Source organism: Haliotis rufescens, unplaced genomic scaffold, assembly GCF_023055435.1.
Source record: "Haliotis rufescens isolate VD_foot unplaced genomic scaffold, xgHalRufe1.0.p SCAF_10, whole genome shotgun sequence".
NCBI classification, from domain to species: domain Eukaryota; kingdom Metazoa; phylum Mollusca; class Gastropoda; order Lepetellida; family Haliotidae; genus Haliotis; species Haliotis rufescens.
Genome location: NW_025963780.1, coordinates 24,796,679 through 24,814,643, shown reverse-complemented (window position 1 = coordinate 24,814,643; position 17,965 = coordinate 24,796,679). Strand labels below are relative to the sequence as shown.

At 50.7% G+C, this 17,965-nt stretch overlaps 2 protein-coding genes across 12 annotated transcripts in view; both read left to right on the top strand.

Annotated features, from left to right (window-relative positions):
* LOC125376756 (solute carrier family 23 member 1-like) overlaps nt 1-17,965 on the top strand; it is a 39,711-nt gene that overhangs the window by 4,625 nt on the left and 17,121 nt on the right. For 3 of the 11 annotated variants that reach the window (XM_048388589.1, XM_048388579.1, XM_048388577.1), the window contains exons 2-3: nt 7,134-7,421; nt 16,013-16,170. In XM_048388589.1, the coding sequence (XP_048244546.1) occupies nt 7,284-7,421; nt 16,013-16,170 (296 nt within the window). In that variant the 5' untranslated portion in view covers nt 7,134-7,283. Of the gene's footprint in view, nt 1-5,589; nt 5,783-5,966; nt 5,990-7,133; nt 7,422-16,012; nt 16,171-17,965 lie in introns of those variants that run through there. The other 8 variants (XM_048388623.1, XM_048388605.1, XM_048388598.1 and 5 more) reach the window with 6 other exon arrangements.
* Nucleotides 631-2,326, top strand: LOC125374628 (uncharacterized protein K02A2.6-like). The gene is made up of 2 exons (XM_048385652.1): nt 631-1,286; nt 1,420-2,326. The coding sequence occupies exons 1-2, from the start codon at nt 631-633 to the stop codon at nt 2,324-2,326; spliced, it is 1,563 nt and encodes a 520-aa protein (XP_048241609.1).

The following is a 17,965-nucleotide window of genomic DNA, read 5'->3' as shown; positions in this document are numbered from 1 at the left end:
AGTGGGAATATCATATCTCGATGTGGAGCTAGATGGACAGATTATCCATAAACACCCATTCTACATTTCAAGACAAGGTGCATGTCTAATGGGCGTTGATCTGTTCGATGCTTTGGACTTTCAAATCTACAGACATGGTTCTCTCATACAGACCGTGGGAACAACTATGGCAGATGTGATATGCCAGTTCCCCAGCGTCTTCTCAGGATTTGGAGAGATTTCATCATTCTCTCATTCACCCCGGATCAACTCACAGGTACCACCAGTTTCACAACGGTTACGAAGGATACCTCTCAGCATTCGAGCTGAAGTAGAGACAGAACTTCAGCGTCTGGAACAACAAGGTATCATCGAGAGAATTGATTCTTCACCATGGGTAACCAATCTAGCCATTGCACGTCGCAAGTCTGGAGAAATTCGTCTATGTGTAGACCTGAAAGAGGTCAACAAAGGCATCATTCCGGACAAGTATCCGCTCCAAACCATGGAAGAGCTTGCAGCAGAGTTTCATGGCTCCACAGTATTCACCATGCTGACTTACGTCGTAGCTACCTACAAGTGAAGCTGAAAGAGGAAAGTAGATTTCTGACAGCTTTCGTCACTCATGTGTGAGTCTTCCAGTATCGCCGCATGCCTTACGGCCTGTCCTCAAGCCCAAGTGCATTCCAGAAAATACTCTCAAGCATCCTACAAGGATTGAAAGGAGCTCAAAACATGATGGATGACATCGTCGTTCATGGAAAAGACCAGATTGAGCATGACCAAAGGCTGGAACGTGTACTGACTAAACTTTCCCATTACAACGTCACTTTGAATGCAGACAAGTGCAAATTCTCAGCAGATGAGGTGGATTTCCTCAGCTTCAGGGTCTCCGCACAAGGGATTCAGCCCACCACTTCAAACGTCCGAGCTATTCTGGATCTGAAGGAGCCTACAAACAGAACTGAGCTCGCCTCCTTCCTAGGAACAACAAATTTCTACTTGAAGTGTGTTCAAAACTACGCAGACAAAACTGAACCTTTGCGTAAACTTCTCTCTAAGGACACAAGTGGCAGACCGCAGCAGAGTTCATTCAATCAGCTGAAAGCTGACATTGCTTCCCCACCAGTACTTGCACACTTTGATCCCGATGCTGAGACTATCGTCTCTACTGATGCCTCTGGAATCGCACTCGGGGCAGTGCTATCACAAGTCATCAGCGGAGAGGAGCGTCCAATTGCTTTCTGGTCTCGTACATTGACCGAGACACAACGAAAATACTCGACTGGAGAACGTGAAGCACTAGGGTGTGTGTGTGCATGTGAGCACTGGCATGTGTACCTCTTCGGCAGAAAATTCACCCTACGCACTGATCACCAGTCTCTTACAACACTGTTATCTACAACAGGTTTTAGGCCACAAACCTCTTCGCATCTACAGATGGTCAGATAGACTCCATCAGTACAACTTTGATGTACAGTACACATCTGGAAAGAATAATACCGTCCCTGATATGCTCAGCAGATTGGTATTCAACAACTTGTCTCAATGTGAGGAAGTGCTCTCAGCTGAGGCTGAATTACAAGTCATGTCTGAGTTGTGTGAATCACTGGGAAAGTTCGTGACCCCAGAAGAATTGAAACACACTTCCACAGAGGATACACTCTTGACACAAGTTAGAGACTTTGTTACCAACGGCTGGCTAAATAAGACACCAAATGGTCTTGAAGTGTATGAGAAGATAAAAGATGAATTGTTCATCTTCAATTCTGCCTGTGTGGGAAGAGGAGAAAGGGCCATTATTCCTGAGAGTTTACAGCAGAGGGTACTTTACATGGCTCATAACGGTCATCCTGGGATAGTAAAGATGAAACAGAAGTGCTGTGAATCGGTATGGTGGCCAGGGATTGACCGCCAAATCGAGAAGTTCGTGAAAGACTGTGAGGCCTGTGTTCTCAGTGAGAAATCCATGAAACCTGTTGCTGCTCCTGCACAATTCATTCCATGGCCAGAGAAGCCATGGCAGCAACTGCAGATTGATATATTTGGAGAAGTCCAAATTGCTCCAAGGGACAAGAGATTCCTTGTCGTCGTGCATGATATGCATTCAAAATGGCCCGAGATTGCAGCTACAGGAACAGTGACTTCGAAGACAATCATCGACGTTTTCACCAACCTTTTCACCAGATGGGGCCTTCCAGACATCATCATGTCTGATAATGGGCCACAGTTCTGCTCATATGAATTCAAACAGGTCTGGAAATACAACACCGGAAGACCTCTCGATACAATCCGCAGAGCAATGGTGGTATTGAACGCTTCAACAGAGTCATCAAAGAAGGCCTGAAATCAAACATGACAGAAGGGAAGTCATTCACAGAGACAATCCAAACTACTTTGATGACCTACAGAAATACGCGTCATGCTCTTACCAAGCAAACACCAGCAGAGCTGATGGTTGGTCGCAACATCAAACAAGCTCTGGACAGACTCAGACCAGTGCCACACAAGTCAGTCGAAATTCCGAATGCCTCTGACATCACTCTGACAACATTCAAGGCTGGAGATTTGGTTCGCACCAAGCGTCCCATTCATGGACACAAGCTTCAGTCAGCTCTGTCTATACCAAAGCAAGTTGAGAAATAATTGAACAATGCTTCCTACCGGTTGACTGACGGTACCACTTGGAATGCCAGACGTCTGATTCCATCAAAACAGGAAGTTTCAGACGCCACTGACTCGTCAACATTCGGGACTTGCAATACAAGTAGACCACAAGCAGAACATCCTGGGACCAAGACTCCGAGACCACAACGTGTGATCAGGAGACCTGCCTATCTGGCTGACTATGACTGTAGTGGTTAATTTGTGTTTCCTAAACAGAGTGTTTGAGTCAGCCATATATCATTAACTATCCCAGGACTTTCCCTGGGGAGAGGGAAAATATGTTGTGTTCTAAATATAATGTAAAATCACTTTCCATTTATGTGCATGTTCCGTTTCATAAACCTATACGGGTTTTGTAAGAATTCAGTTGGCTCTGGAGTAAATCTAGAATTCAGTCACTTCGTTGTGTGATTCCTTTAATTTCGTCCACGTACACAATACCCAACAACTATCATAATCAAAACAAAATATTATCTTTAATGAAATCAGTTACAGTTTTAGAAGGAATCTTCTGAGTCATCATGTGATACGTTGCAGTTGGACCTTGTGGAGGCCTGGCGATGGAACTGTCGGTCAGTCTTGGGTGTAGGGGAAGGTGCATTCACAATGTTCTGAGATCCAGGGCCAGATGGAGCAGCTGACTGGTGCTGATGTGACTGAGGTGTCATTCTTCCCCAGATCATCTGCATCATTCTGATGGTGATCCCTTTCTTCGGGGTTTTGGCGCTCCTCAGATTCGAACCTCTGTTGCTCCAGATCAATTCGCTTTAACTCTGCTTCAACCTTTTTAGCTTCAACACCCAAGAACATCTTCTCGAACTTATCATTACTTTCTCCAAAGCCTTTCATGACTGAACCTAGGGCCACTTCCAATCGTGTTTTCTCTATAGATTTAGTTTTAGGTTATTTTTCAGTTTCCTTTGCCTGTATTTCTCCACCCTCCGTAGTATTTTTTCCGCGACCTTCATTCTGTTCGTCTTCTCTGGACTGAATTACTAAATCTGTACCGATCTCTCTTGCTTCTTCCACTATTTCTGTCTCCGTCTTCAAGTCATCATCATTACCAATATAGAGTTATCTGTTTCATCAGATTCGATCAATTTCTTGTCATGCTTTCAACAACCTTCACAGGTGAGGTGGCTGGCCGATTTCCCAGGATTTCATTCAGTCTTTTGTAAAACGTGCATAGTTTTCAGCCTTTGCCACTGATTTGGAGCTACTTATTGCGCTCTCTAAAGGATCTCTTTAAAGTATGCATGCGGATCTTGCATTGTGCGTTTGATTTTTCAAAGCTGCGATTCTGAAATTCAGATGACAAATGTTCATATAGTGCTCCTTTGTTCCGTTTTGGATCATCACACTGGTCTTCTATGTCTTCATCACTCTAGACGCTGAGAAAAGCCTCAGCTTCTACATCAGTCAAAGAAGAACCTCTTTTTTATATTTTCTGGAAGCCATTTTACCTCTGTTCAGCTTGTAAGCAACTTGACTTGTGTACCCTGTTTTGAATGATCGCCTGATCTGAGCTTTTAAAATGGATCCTGTCACATGTTGCTATTTCTAGGCATGATGAAACAGTTTTGCACAAAAGTATTTTGCGTTCACATGGCACATAATACGTAAATGTAAATATACTTTTGCATGACCTCTTTAGATCATGTATATTGGGGAGGATAGGCCTTGACCCGTCCAACGTTATTTCTGTAAGACATTCGAGGATTGTCTGGGCACCCGTAGATACCAGAGACAGCCCTGGTTAACTTACTCTCCATGCGTACCTTGACCAACTAACACTCTTGTTCCATGGAAGACAATGCTCTAGTAATATTAACTCTGTATTTAAAAGATTATTGCAGCTGAAATTTGATCAGTATCAACTCCAAAAAATAAAGAAAGGAATGCTAAATGTAACACGTCATCCTTATACCACATGCTATCACAGGTAAACAAGTACGAACTTAACAAAGACATACATATCTATTTGCCCCCTCTCTTCGTCCTCGTCAGAAACCCGTGGGCGGGTCGGGTTAAAGAGCCAATTTGTGTATTCGACTGTTACGTAATTTTTACACAGCTTCATTTATCAGAAAACCTAAAAAGATATTCTCTTACACGATCATATTAGGCACATTGGTTAATACTTATTGAATAACCACATCACTTATATGATTTCACGTATTTATTATGTCTTTGTACTTATAGTATACGGGGGCACGGGTGGCCCAGTCGTTCAGAGTTGCGTCCCTTGGGCTTGCCAGAAACCTATGATTGTGGGTTCGCCTCGATTATGTTTCTAGGTTTGTCAGCACCATACCCGTGCTCGTGGGTTTCAGCGAAGTGTTAAACGTCTGAGACCTGCATCACTTCGGGCTTTCCTCCCACATTAAGCTGACACGCCGTGATATAACTGGAATAATGTTAAAAAGCGGCGTTAAACCTAACTCACTCACTTGTACAATTTAAGGCATATTTTGGTGGCACATTTGAATATGACATAAACAAACACGTAATTATGTAGTGTGAAAAGAATTAACAACAAAGAGATAATAGTGTTGTCATTGAGACATAAAATGTAACAGTATTTTAATTTCTAGCCTCTGGGACGATTCTGATGATGAAGTGCTTGTACATTCAATATCAAACATGCAATCTTTGTTGAATATGACTCCTGAATCACTTTTCTTATCCGTATAGACATCCGCACTTGCCAGTGCGGTCGGGTAGCCTAGTGGTTGAATCGTTCCCTCGTCACGCCGAAGACCCGGGTTCGAATCCCGACATGGGTACAATGTGTGAAGCCCATTTCTGGTGTCCCCCGCTGTGATATTGCTGGAATGTTGCTAAAAGCGGCGTAAAACCATACTCACTCGCTCACCCCGCACTTGTATAAACATTATCAAATTTGCCAACGGTGTGCACCTGTCCCCGAGAGTCTCTCTCGCTGTGACGGTTGAAACTCACAGTGGCTGGGTTGGCTGACACAGTGGCTGGGTTTACTGTCACAGTGGCTCGGTTGACTTGACACAGTGGCTGGGTTGACTTGACACAGGGAGGACCAACAGTTCAGACATTACTCTGCAGGGCTTTCGGTGGGTGCAGTGTGAAGGCATATGATGTTATCTATGGAGTATTTGAGGTATGTTGCGGTGTATTCAAGCAGCCGCGGGCTCGGTGGGAGTGTGAATGTCACCTGTCGTTTAAGGGGCGTACGGTTGGAACAAGCAATTGAAACTTGGAGTGCACGCGGATCGGGGTGATCAATGTGTAACGCACCTGCATCGCACGATAACGACGAAGATGTGAACAAGAAGTTTGATAGTGTGTGCAGACAATTGGATGATGTGTAAATATGACAGGCATATGCTACAGTTAATCAGAGATTCAAAGAGCAATGAATAAAACATGTGTGCAGTTGTTATTCAGACAGGATGTTATTTGAAAACCGCATTGATTTATAAAGGACAAGGCCGTAGTTAACTTTTTTTGACGGTTTGGGGGGGGGGGGGGGGGGGGGGGGGCAATATTTGTAGAAGTATAACTTGTGACTCTGCCTTCCTATGGATATGGGAATGGTTTATAGCGACGAGTTTAAGTGTTACAAAATGGCGGGTACGGTTAACTAGCGACGTTCGTGAAATATATCGCCACCCCACAGGTAGACAGCCGCGTTCATGGAACATTATGTCATCTTACGGGTAAATAGAGCGTTTGGGAAACACGTGACCCTACGGCATTGCAGCAGCAGTGCCCCCCCCCCCCCCCCCCCCCAATTATTCCGTGTTCAACAACCCTCACCCCCTATTATTAAATGGTCGGCGCCTATGTAACCTCATGTAACTGTAGTAATGACATGGTATATGCTCCAACGAGGGGGTTGTGGGTGCTTCTTCAGGGTCTGGCGATCAGCTTCACGTTCAATTTAACATTGCTTTGGTATTCTCGTAGCAGAAATGGACTGTGAAGATATTCTATTTGTCGAAATCTTTGCTGTTGTGAGACAACACAACACTGATATTTAACCTTTAATTCTCCACCATTTTCTCATTGATCAATCGTGAAGGCATTTTTAATGTTAACCAGTCGTACCCAGAGCCGCTGAGCGATAAGTACGGTGGCCCATAAGGGACATGGAGTCTGTTTATCAATATTTTGAAATTCACACTCACTTTTATCGTAACCTTTATCTGTATTTTCATTGCTGTTTTTGACATTTTCGTTTTTGTTTTTGATATTTTCATTTTCATTTTTGACCTTTTCGTTTTTATTTTTGACATTTTCATTTTAGTTTTTGAAATTTTCGCTTCACTTTTTCGCGATTCAACATCTACTTTATGCATGATTTATCACATATTTGTATGACAAATCGTGTTAATTTGCAAAAGGTTACGATAACAGTAAGTGAAATATCAAAATATTGAAAAAGAAACACCATGTCCCTCATGGGCCACCGTAGGTAAGGGTTTATAACAACAATTTACCTCTTTCAGGTACGACGTTCAGCCGATACCTATTATTGTCAGCAGATCTATTACCCTTAACCCGTACACACATCCCACCCTGCAGGAATAATCGACGGTCGATACAGCGAAGTGAGACAAGTAAACCTAGCCGGTTGTTTCTGTTGGTGAGAACTCGAAATGGCGTCTGATGATGTGGAGAAGAACAACACCGCAGCGCCTCCTGGTGGCGAGGAAGAGACAGGAGAGAAGAGGGAGATACTGTACACGGTGACGGAGGTACCGCCGTGGTATCTGTGTATTCTCCTTGGATTCCAGGTGAGAGTCAGGCGACATTTGCTGTGAGTGAGTGAGAGGTGAGGTGCGGTGAGGTGAGGTGAGGTGAAATGGGGTTTAACGTCGCGTCCAAGATTATTGCACTTATATAGCGACGTGCATGTACGTGTGTGGTGTTTGTGTGGCTGCTTGTAGTAGTTCGGACCGATGCCGATTTATAGTGCTAGCTCACTGGATACCATGCCGCAGTTTAACACGAATAGTGAGTGAGTGAGTATGGTTTAACGCCGCTTTTAGCAATATTCCAGCAACATCACGGCGTGAGACACCAGATATGGGCTTCACATTTAACATGAATACCCCACTCAGACACAGTATACTGACTCCGAGCCGACCAGTCCTTGTTTTAGCCCCTTAATGCCGAGCGCCAGACAGGGTAACAACAAGTTCCATCTTTTAACGTCTTTTGGTATGACGCGGTCGGGGATCGAACCCCGGACCTTCCGCTCTCCGGGCGGACGCTCTACAACTAGACCACGGAGGCGGTCGAGTGAGTGAGAGAAAGAAAATAAGTAGGAGTAAATGAGTGAGAGAGTACATGAGTGAGTGAGTGCTTGTTTGTTGTTTTACGCCGCGCACAGCAATACACCAGCTATATGACGGCGGTCTGTAAATAATCGAGTCTGGACCAGACAATCAAGTGATTGACATCATGAGCATCGATTTACGCATATTAGGATACGATGATATGCATCAACCAAGTCAGCGAGCCTGACCACCGGATCTTCACGGGTTACATGAGTGAGTGAGGTAAATGAGTGAGAAAATAAATGAGTGAGGCTAACTAAGCATAGCGAATGAGTGAGGGTATGTAAACGTCTACACAGGACAATGCTACACGATTAACATCAAACCCTATGTCACACCGACATGAAAACATTCCGGCACTGCTACACAACAGACGCCTTTAGACATCGACCTCGGACTAACTGTTGGGTATTTTTAGTATGGATTCTCGAAATAAGTTCTGAACCGCCTTTTCTTCCCTGTTATGGGCTGATGAACATCTGATGGGGCTACCCGCTCACTATCTCGATGTTTGCCGCGATATATCACGATGTTAAGCTTGTGTCCCAGTTTGGAGAGACCACCCACAGCCACACCCACACAGAGCCAGGACCAACCCCCACCCGTCAGTCCAAGTTTGGAAAGATAACCCACAGCCACACCCACCCAGAGCCCTACCCCTCAGTCCCAGTTTGGAGAGATCACCCACAGCCACACCCACACATAGCCAGGACCAACCCGACCCCTCAGTCCCAGTTTGGATAGACCACCCACAACCACACCCACCCAGAGCCCTACCCCTCAGTCCCAGTTTGGAGAGATCACCCACAGCCACACCCACACATAGCCAGGACCAACCCGACCCCTCAGTCCCAGTTTGGATAGACCACCCACAACCACACCCACCCAGAGCCCTACCCCTCAGTCCAAGTTTGGAGAGATCACCCACAGCCACACCCACACATAGCCAGGACCAACCCGATCCCTCAGTCCCAGTTTGGATAGACCACCCACAACCACACCCACCCAGAGCCCTACCCCTCAGTCCCAGTTTGGAGAAATCACCCACAACCACACCCACACAGAGCCTGGACCAACCCGACCCCTCAGTCCCAGTTTGGAGAGATCACCCACAGCCACACCCGCCCAGAGCCCTACCCCTCAGTCCCAGTTTGGAGAGATCACCCACAACCACACCCACCCAGAGCCCTACCCCTCAGTCCCAGTTTGGAGAGATCACCCACAACCACACCCACCCAGAGCCAGGACCAACCCCCACTCTCAGACCCAGTTTGGAGAGATCACCCACAGCTACACCCACACAGAGCCCTACCCCTCAGTCCCAGTTTGGAGAGATCACCCACTGGCACACCCACACAGAGCCCTACCCCTCAGTCCCAGTTTGGAGAGATCACCAAAACCGCACCCACACATAGCCTGGACCAACCCGACCCCTCAGTCCCAGTTTGGATAGACCACCCACAGCCACACCCACACAGAGCCAGGACCAGCCCCCACTCTCAGTCCCAGTTTGGAGAGATCACCCACAGCCACACTCACACAGAGCCTGGACCAACCCCCACTCTCAGACCAAGTTTGGAGAGATCACCCACAACCACACTCACACAGAGCCTGGACCAATCCCCACCCCTCAGTCCCAGTTTAGAGAGATCACCCACAACCACACCCACACAGAGCCTGGACCAATCCCCACCCCTCAGTCCCAGTTTGGAGAGATCACCCACAACCACACCCACACAGAACCAGGACCAATCCCCACCCTCAGTCCCAGTTTGGAGAGATCACCCACAGCCACACCCGCACAGAACAAGGACCAACCCGACCCCTCAGTCCCATTTTGGAGAGATCACTCACAGCCACACCCACACAGAGCCAGGACCAGCCCCCACTCTCAGACCCAGTTTGGAGAGATCGCCCACAGCCACACCAACACAGAGCCAGGACCATCCCGACCCCTCAGTCCCAGTTTGGAGAGATCACCCACAGCCGCACCCACACATAGCCAGGACCAACCCCCACCCGTCAGTCCAAGTTTGGAAAGATAACCCACAACCACACCCACCCAGAGCCCTACCCCTCAGTCCCAGTTTGGAGAGATCACCCACAGCCACACCCACACATAGCCAGGACCAACCCGACCCCTCAGTCCCAGTTTGGATAGACCACCCACAACCACACCCACCCAGAGCCCTACCCCTCAGTCCCAGTTTGGAGAGATCACCCACAGCAACACCCACACATAGCCAGGACCAACCCGACACCTCAGTCCCAGTTTGGATAGACCACCCACAACCATACCCACCCAGAGCCCTACCCCTCAGTCCCAGTTTGGAGAGATCACCCACAGCAACACCCACACAGAGCCAGGACCAACCCCCACCCGTCAGTCCAAGTTTGGATAGACCACCCACAACCACACCCACCCAGAGCCTGGACCAACCCGACCCCTCAGTCCCAGTTTGGAGAGATCACCCACAACCACACCCGCCCAGAGCCCTACCCCTCAGTCCCAGTTTGGAGAGATCACCCACAACCACACCCACCCAGAGCCCTACCCCTCAGTCCCAGTTTGGAGAGATCACCCACAACCACACCCACCCAGAGCCCGACCCCTCAGTCCCAGTTTGGAGAGATCACCCACAACCACACCCACCCAGAACCAGGACCAGCCCCCACTCTCAGACCCAGTTTGGATAGATCACCCACTGGCACACCCACACAGAGCCCTACCCCTCAGTCCCAGTTTGGAGAGATCACCCACAGCCACACCCACACAGAACTAGGACCAACCCCCACCCTCAGTCCCAGTTTGGAGAGATCACCCACAGCCACACCCGCACAGAGCCCTACCCCTCATTCCCAGTTTGGAGAGATCACCCACAACCACACCCACACATAGCCTGGACCAACCCCCACTCTCAGACCCAGTTTGGAGAGATCACCCACAGCTACACCCACACAGAGCCCTACCCCTCAGTCCCAGTTTGGAGAGATCACCCACTGGCACACCCACACGGAGCCCTACCCCTCAGTCCCAGTTTGGAGAGATCACCCACAGCCACACCCACACATAGCCAGGACCAACCCCCACTCTCAGACCAAGTTTGGAGAGATCACCCACTGGCACACCCACACAGAGCCCTACCCCTCAGTCCCAGTTTGGAGAGATCACCCACAGCCACACCCACACAGAGCCAGGACCAACCCCCACCCGTCAGTCCCAGTTTGGAGAGATCACCCATAACCGCACCCACACATAGCCTGGACCAACCCGACCCCTCAGTCCCAGTTTGGATAGACCACCCACAGCCACACCCACACAGAGCCAGGACCAGCCCCCACTCTCAGTCCCAGTTTGGAGAGATCACCCACAGCCACACTCACACAGAGCCTGGACCAATCCCCACCCCTCAGACCAAGTTTGGAGAGATCACCCACAACCACACTCACACAGAGCCTGGACCAATCCCCACCCCTCAGTCCCAGTTTAGAGAGATCACCCACAACCACACCCACACAGAGCCTGGACCAATCCCCACCCCTCAGTCCCAGTTTGGAGAGATCACCCACAACCACACCCACACAGAACCAGGACCAATCCCCACCCTCAGTCCCAGTTTGGAGAGATCACCCACAGCCACACCCGCACAGAACAAGGACCAACCCGACCCCTCAGTCCCAGTTTGGAGAGATCACTCACAGCCACACCCACACAGAGCCAGGACCAGCCCCCACTCTCAGACCCAGTTTGGAGAGATCGCCCACAGCCACACCAACACAGAGCCAGGACCATCCCGACCCCTCAGTCCCAGTTTGGAGAGATCACCCACAGCCGCACCCACACATAGCCAGGACCAACCCCCACCCGTCAGTCCCAGTTTGGATAGACCACCCACAACCATACCCACCCAGAGCCCTACCCCTCAGTCCCAGTTTGGAGAGATCACCCACAGCAACACCCACACATAGCCAGGACCAACCCGACCCCTCAGTCCCAGTTTGGATAGACCACCCACAACCACACCCACCCAGAGCCCTACCCCTCAGTCCCAGTTTGGAGAGATCACCCACAGCCACACCCACACATAGCCAGAACCAACCCGACCCCTCAGTCCCAGTTTGGATAGACCACCCACAACCACACCCACCCAGAGCCCTACCCCTCAGTCCCAGTTTGGAGAAATCACCCACAACCACACCCACACAGAGCCTGGACCAACCCGACCCCTCAGTCCCAGTTTGGAGAGATCACCCACAACCACACCCGCCCAGAGCCCTACCCCTCAGTCCCAGTTTGGAGAGATCACCCACAACCACACCCACCCAGAGCCCTACCCCTCAGTCCCAGTTTGGAGAGATCACCCACAACCACACCCACCCAGAGCCCGACCCCTCAGTCCCAGTTTGGAGAGATCACCCACAACCACACCCACCCAGAACCAGGACCAGCCCCCACTCTCAGACCCAGTTTGGATAGATCACCCACTGGCACACCCACACAGAGCCCTACCCCTCAGTCCCAGTTTGGAGAGATCACCCACAGCCACACCCACACAGAACTAGGACCAACCCCCACCCTCAGTCCCAGTTTGGAGAGATCACCCACAGCCACACCCGCACAGAGCCCTACCCCTCATTCCCAGTTTGGAGAGATCACCCACAACCACACCCACACATAGCCTGGACCAACCCCCACTCTCAGACCCAGTTTGGAGAGATCACCCACAGCTACACCCACACAGAGCCCTACCCCTCAGTCCCAGTTTGGAGAGATCACCCACTGGCACACCCACACAGAGCCCTACCCCTCAGTCCCAGTTTGGAGAGATCACCCACAGCCACACCCACACATAGCCAGGACCAACCCCCACTCTCAGACCAAGTTTGGAGAGATCACCCACTGGCACACCCACACAGAGCCCTACCCCTCAGTCCCAGTTTGGAGAGATCACCCACAGCCACACCCACACAGAGCCAGGACCAACCCCCACCCGTCAGTCCCAGTTTGGAGAGATCACCCATAACCGCACCCACACATAGCCTGGACCAACCCGACCCCACAGTCCCAGTTTGGAGAGATCACCCATAACCGCACCCACACATAGCCTGGACCAACCCGACCCCTCAGTCCCAGTTTGGATAGACCACCCACAGCCACACCCACACAGAGCCAGGACCAGCCCCCACTCTCAGTCCCAGTTTGGAGAGATCACCCACAGCCACACTCACACAGAGCCTGGACCAATCCCCACCCCTCAGACCAAGTTTGGAGAGATCACCCACAACCACACTCACACAGAGCCTGGACCAATCCCCACCCCTCAGTCCCAGTTTAGAGAGATCACCCACAACCACACCCACACAGAGCCTGGACCAATTCCCACCCCTCAGTCCCAGTTTGGAGAGATCACCCACAACCACACCCACACAGAACCAGGACCAATCCCCACCCTCAGTCCCAGTTTGGAGAGATCACCCACAGCCACACCCGCACAGAACAAGGACCAACCCGACCCCTCAGTCCCAGTTTGGAGAGATCACTCACAGCCACACCCACACAGAGCCAGGACCAGCCCCCACTCTCAGACCCAGTTTGGAGAGATCGCCCACAGCCACACCCACACAGAGCCAGGACCAACCCGACCCCTCAGTCCCAGTTTGGAAAGATCACCCACAACTACACCCACCCAGAGCCCTAACCCTCAGTCCCAGTTTGGAGAGATCACCCACAGCCGCACCCACACATAGCCAGGACCAACCCCCACCCGTCAGTCCAAGTTTGGAAAGATCAACCACAACCACACCCACACAGAACCAGGGCCAGCCCCCACTCTCAGTCCCAGTTTGGAGAGATCACCCACTGGCACACCCACACAGAGCCAGGACCAACCCGACCCCTCAGTCCCAGTTTGGAGAGATCACCCACAGCCACACCCACACAGAACCGGGACCAGCCCCCACTCTCAGTCCCAGTTTGGAGAGATCACCCACAGCTACACCCACACAGAACCAGGACCAGCCCCAAACCCTTCAATCACAGTTTGGAGAGATCACCCACTGCCACACCCACACAGAACTGGGTCCAGGACCCTACCGAGGACCAGCCACAGACCCTCAGGATGAGTCAGAAGGGAAGGGGTAGGGACCAGGAGGAGAAAAAAGCGGAGTGAGTGAGTGAGCTTGATGTGGGAGAAAACCTCGAAGTGATGCAAGTCTCCGACGTTTAAAAACTTTGGTGAAACCTACGAGAATGGGTATGGTGCTGACAAACATAAAACAGGGTGAACCGGGATAGGTTTTCTGGCGTGCCCAAGGGACGTAACTCTGCATAACGAATTGCGGCGCCTTAGACGAGTGGGCCACCCGTGCCCCCAGACGAGGTCGAGGAGCAGGATGGCATTATTCTCCCATCCCCCGAGCCCCACCTCCACACGCATACAACACGCCCAATTCATCATCCGGACTCCCAAGAAGGTCACAGGGCCCTCAGGAAGAGGAGGAAGCCGAACGCAATACACTTCCCCTTCAGCCCTGAACTCCTCTCCAAACCCCTCGACGATGGCGTTGCAGGTTTCTAACGCAATACGTGAGATTGTGCTGTTGATCACCCTGAACCCGTACTCGAGTGTCTTGTAGTAGAGGTGAGGTGAAATGGTGTTTAACGTCGCGTTCAAGATTATTGCACTTATACAGCGACATGTATGCACGTGTATGTGTGTGTGAGTGTGTGTGGCTGCTTGTACTAGTCCGGACTGATGCCGATTTATAGTGCTAGCTCACTGAGATACCATGCCGCAGTTTAACATCAATACCCTACTCAGACACAGTATACTGACTCCGACCCGACCCGTCCTTGTTTTAGCCCCTTAATGCCGAGCGCCAGACAGGGTAACAACAAGTACCATCGTTAAACGTCTTTTGGTATGACGCGGCTGGGGATCGAACCCCGAACCTTCCGCTCTCCGGGCGGACGCTGTACCATTAGACCACGGAGGCGGTGTGTTGTAGTAGATAGCCAGGTAGCTGAGAATGATGGCCAGGCGTAAAGCTGGCCCTAGTGGTTCCCCGATGAAGGTCACCTGCCTCTCTTTCCTTGGACCGACCCAATCCAGAAGCTCCAGGAACAACTCCAGGTCCTCTCGCAAGATGTTCTGGAACCCTATTCTGTCCTCTCGTGCCAGCTCCTTTCGTAGAAGTCATGCTGCGACCGACGTATAAGTAAAATCATCACCCAAATCTTCCCAGTTCGCCTCGATTATGTTTCTAGGTTTGTCAGCACCATACCCGTGCTCGTTGGTTTCACCGAAGTGGTAAACGCCTGAGACCTGCATCACTTCGGGCTTTCCTCCCGCATTGAGCTGACACGCCGTGATATAACTGGAATACTGTTAAAAGCGGCGTTAACCCAACTCACTCACTCACTCACCCAAACTTGACTTGACCGCGGCGTCGGTCCCCCTTTTCCCTTCGCTTACGTCTGCGGACAACCAAGATGGTGGCCGCAACCCCTTCCACATACCTGTGGTACATACTGCATATCCACAGTCAACTGCTGGTGTCGCTGCCATAAGCCCTGCGTGTTTATGCTGCGAACACGAGTAAAACACGCCAACATTCGGTCGTATTCCGGTTGCAGTTTAGTCCGTAGTAAACTCGTAAATAACTCGAACTATATCGTGCCAACATCGGTATAATTTCGCAGTGATATCGCACTGACATCTTTTACTCTGCAAAACAAAAAGAAAAGCAAAATTTGTAAATTCGTAAATATCTGACAGTGATTCCGACATCCATACAAAATAAGAACTAAAAATGAATTGGTCATTTCTGCATGAATTGGGATTGATTTGTTTTGAAAGAATGAGTTAAAGCCGAAATTTGGTGAAATGATGGAAAAATCGCAAAAAACACAAACGTGTTTGGCATTCATAAAAAGGCTCGACTCACGGGCTGAAAAGTTATCTTATTTTAAATTGCAATTTGTCCTGATGTCCAGTGTTTGTCCGCTTGTGAGATTTTACGTACGACTGTATTTCGTATTTCAGCAATTCCTGACGGCGTTCGGGGCGACGTTCTCCTATCCAATCTTGATGGCGCCGTTCTTGTGTATGGTGGGAGACTCGGTGGGGCTCAGTGAGCTGATCGGAACTGTCATCTTTGTCTCCGGCCTCTCCACCTTGCTGCAGACCACCCTGGGGGTGAGGTGGGTAGTGGGTTAGGTGGGTAGTGGAGTGAGGTGGATAGTGGGGTGAGGTGGGTAGTGGGGTGAGGTGAGTTGTGGAGTGAGCTGGGTAGTGGAGTGAGGTGGGACCGCGGAGTGAGGTAGGTCGTGGGGTGAGGTAGGTGTGGGATGAAGTGGGTACTGGAGTGAGGTGGGTCGTGGAGTGAGGTAGGTCGTGGAGTGAGGTGGGACCGCGGGGTGAGGTGGGTAGTGGGGTGAGGTGGATAGTAGGATCAGGTGAGTTGTGGAGTGAGGTGGGTAGTGGGGTGAGGTCGGTCGTGGAGTGAGGTGAGTTGTGGAGTGAGGTGGGTAGTGGGGTGAGGTGGGTAGTGGAGTGAGGTGGATAGTAGGATCAGGTGTGTAGTGGAGTGAGGTGGATAGTAGGATCAGGTGGGTAGTGGAGTGAGGTGGATAGTAGGATGAGGTGGGTCGTGGAGTGAGGTAGGTCGTGGAGTGAGGTGGGACCGCGGAGTGAGATGGGTAGTGGGGTGAGGTGGATAGTAGGATCAGGTGGGTAGTGGAGTGAGGTGGATAGTAGGATCAGGTGGGTAGTGGAGTGAGGTGGGTAGTGGGGTGAGGTGGGTCATGGAGTGACGTAGGTCGTGGAGTGAGGTAGGTCGTGGAGTGAGGTGAGTTGTGGAGTGAGGTGGGTAGTGGGGTGAGGTGGGTAGTGGGGTGAGGTGGGTAGTGGGGTGAGGTGGATAGTAGAATGAGGTGGGTAGTGGAGTGAGGTAGAAAGTAGGATCAGGTAGATAGTAGGATCAGGTGGGTAGTGGGGTGAGGTGGATAGTAGGATCAGGTAGGTAGTGGGGTGAGGTGGATAGTAGGATCAGGGGGGTAGTGGGGTGAGGTGGGTAGAAGGGTGAGGTGGATAGTAAGAGCAGGTGGGTAGTGGAGTGAGGTGGGTAGTGGGGTGAGGTTGATAGTAGGATGAGGTGGGTAGTGGAGCGAGGTGGATAGTAAGAGCAGGTGGGTAGTGGGGTGAGGTGGATAGTGGGGTGAGGTGGGTAGTGGGGTGAGGTGGATAGTAGGATGAGGTGGGTAGTGGAGTGAGGTAGATAGTAGGATCAGGTAGATAGTAGGATCAGGTGGGTAGTGGGGTGAGGTGGATAGTAGGATCAGGTAGGTAGTCGGGTGAGGTGGATAGTAGGATCAGGTGGGTAGTGGAATGAGGTGGGTAGTTGAGTGAGGTGGATAGTAGGGGCAGGTGGATAGTAGGATCAGGTAGGTAGGGGTGTGAGGTGGATGATAGGATCAGGTGGGTAGTGGCGTGAGGTGGATAGTAGGATCAGGTGGGTATTGGAGCAAGGTTGGTAGTGGGGTGAGGTGGGTATTGGAGCGAGGTTGGTAGTGGAATGAGGTTGGTATTGGAGCGAGGTGGGTAGTGGAGTGAGATGGGTAGTGGAGTGAGGTGGATAGTAGGATGAGGTGGGTAGTGGAGCGTGGTTGGTAGTGGGGTGAGGTGGATAGTAGGATCATGTGGGTATTCGGGTGAGTTGGGTAGTGGGGTGAGGTGGATTGTAGGATCAGGTGGATAGTAGGATCAGGCGGGTAGTGGAGTGAGGTGGGTAGTGGAGCGAGGTGGGTAGTGGGGTGAGGTGGATAGTAGGATCAGGTGGGTAGTTGGGTGAGGTGGGTAGTGGGGTGAGGTGGATAGTAGGATCAGGTGGATAGTAGGATCAGGTGGGTAGTGGAGTGAGGTGGGTAGTAGGATCAGGTGGATAGTAGGATCAGGTGGGTAGTGGAGTGAGGTGGGTAGTAGGATCAGGTGGGTAGT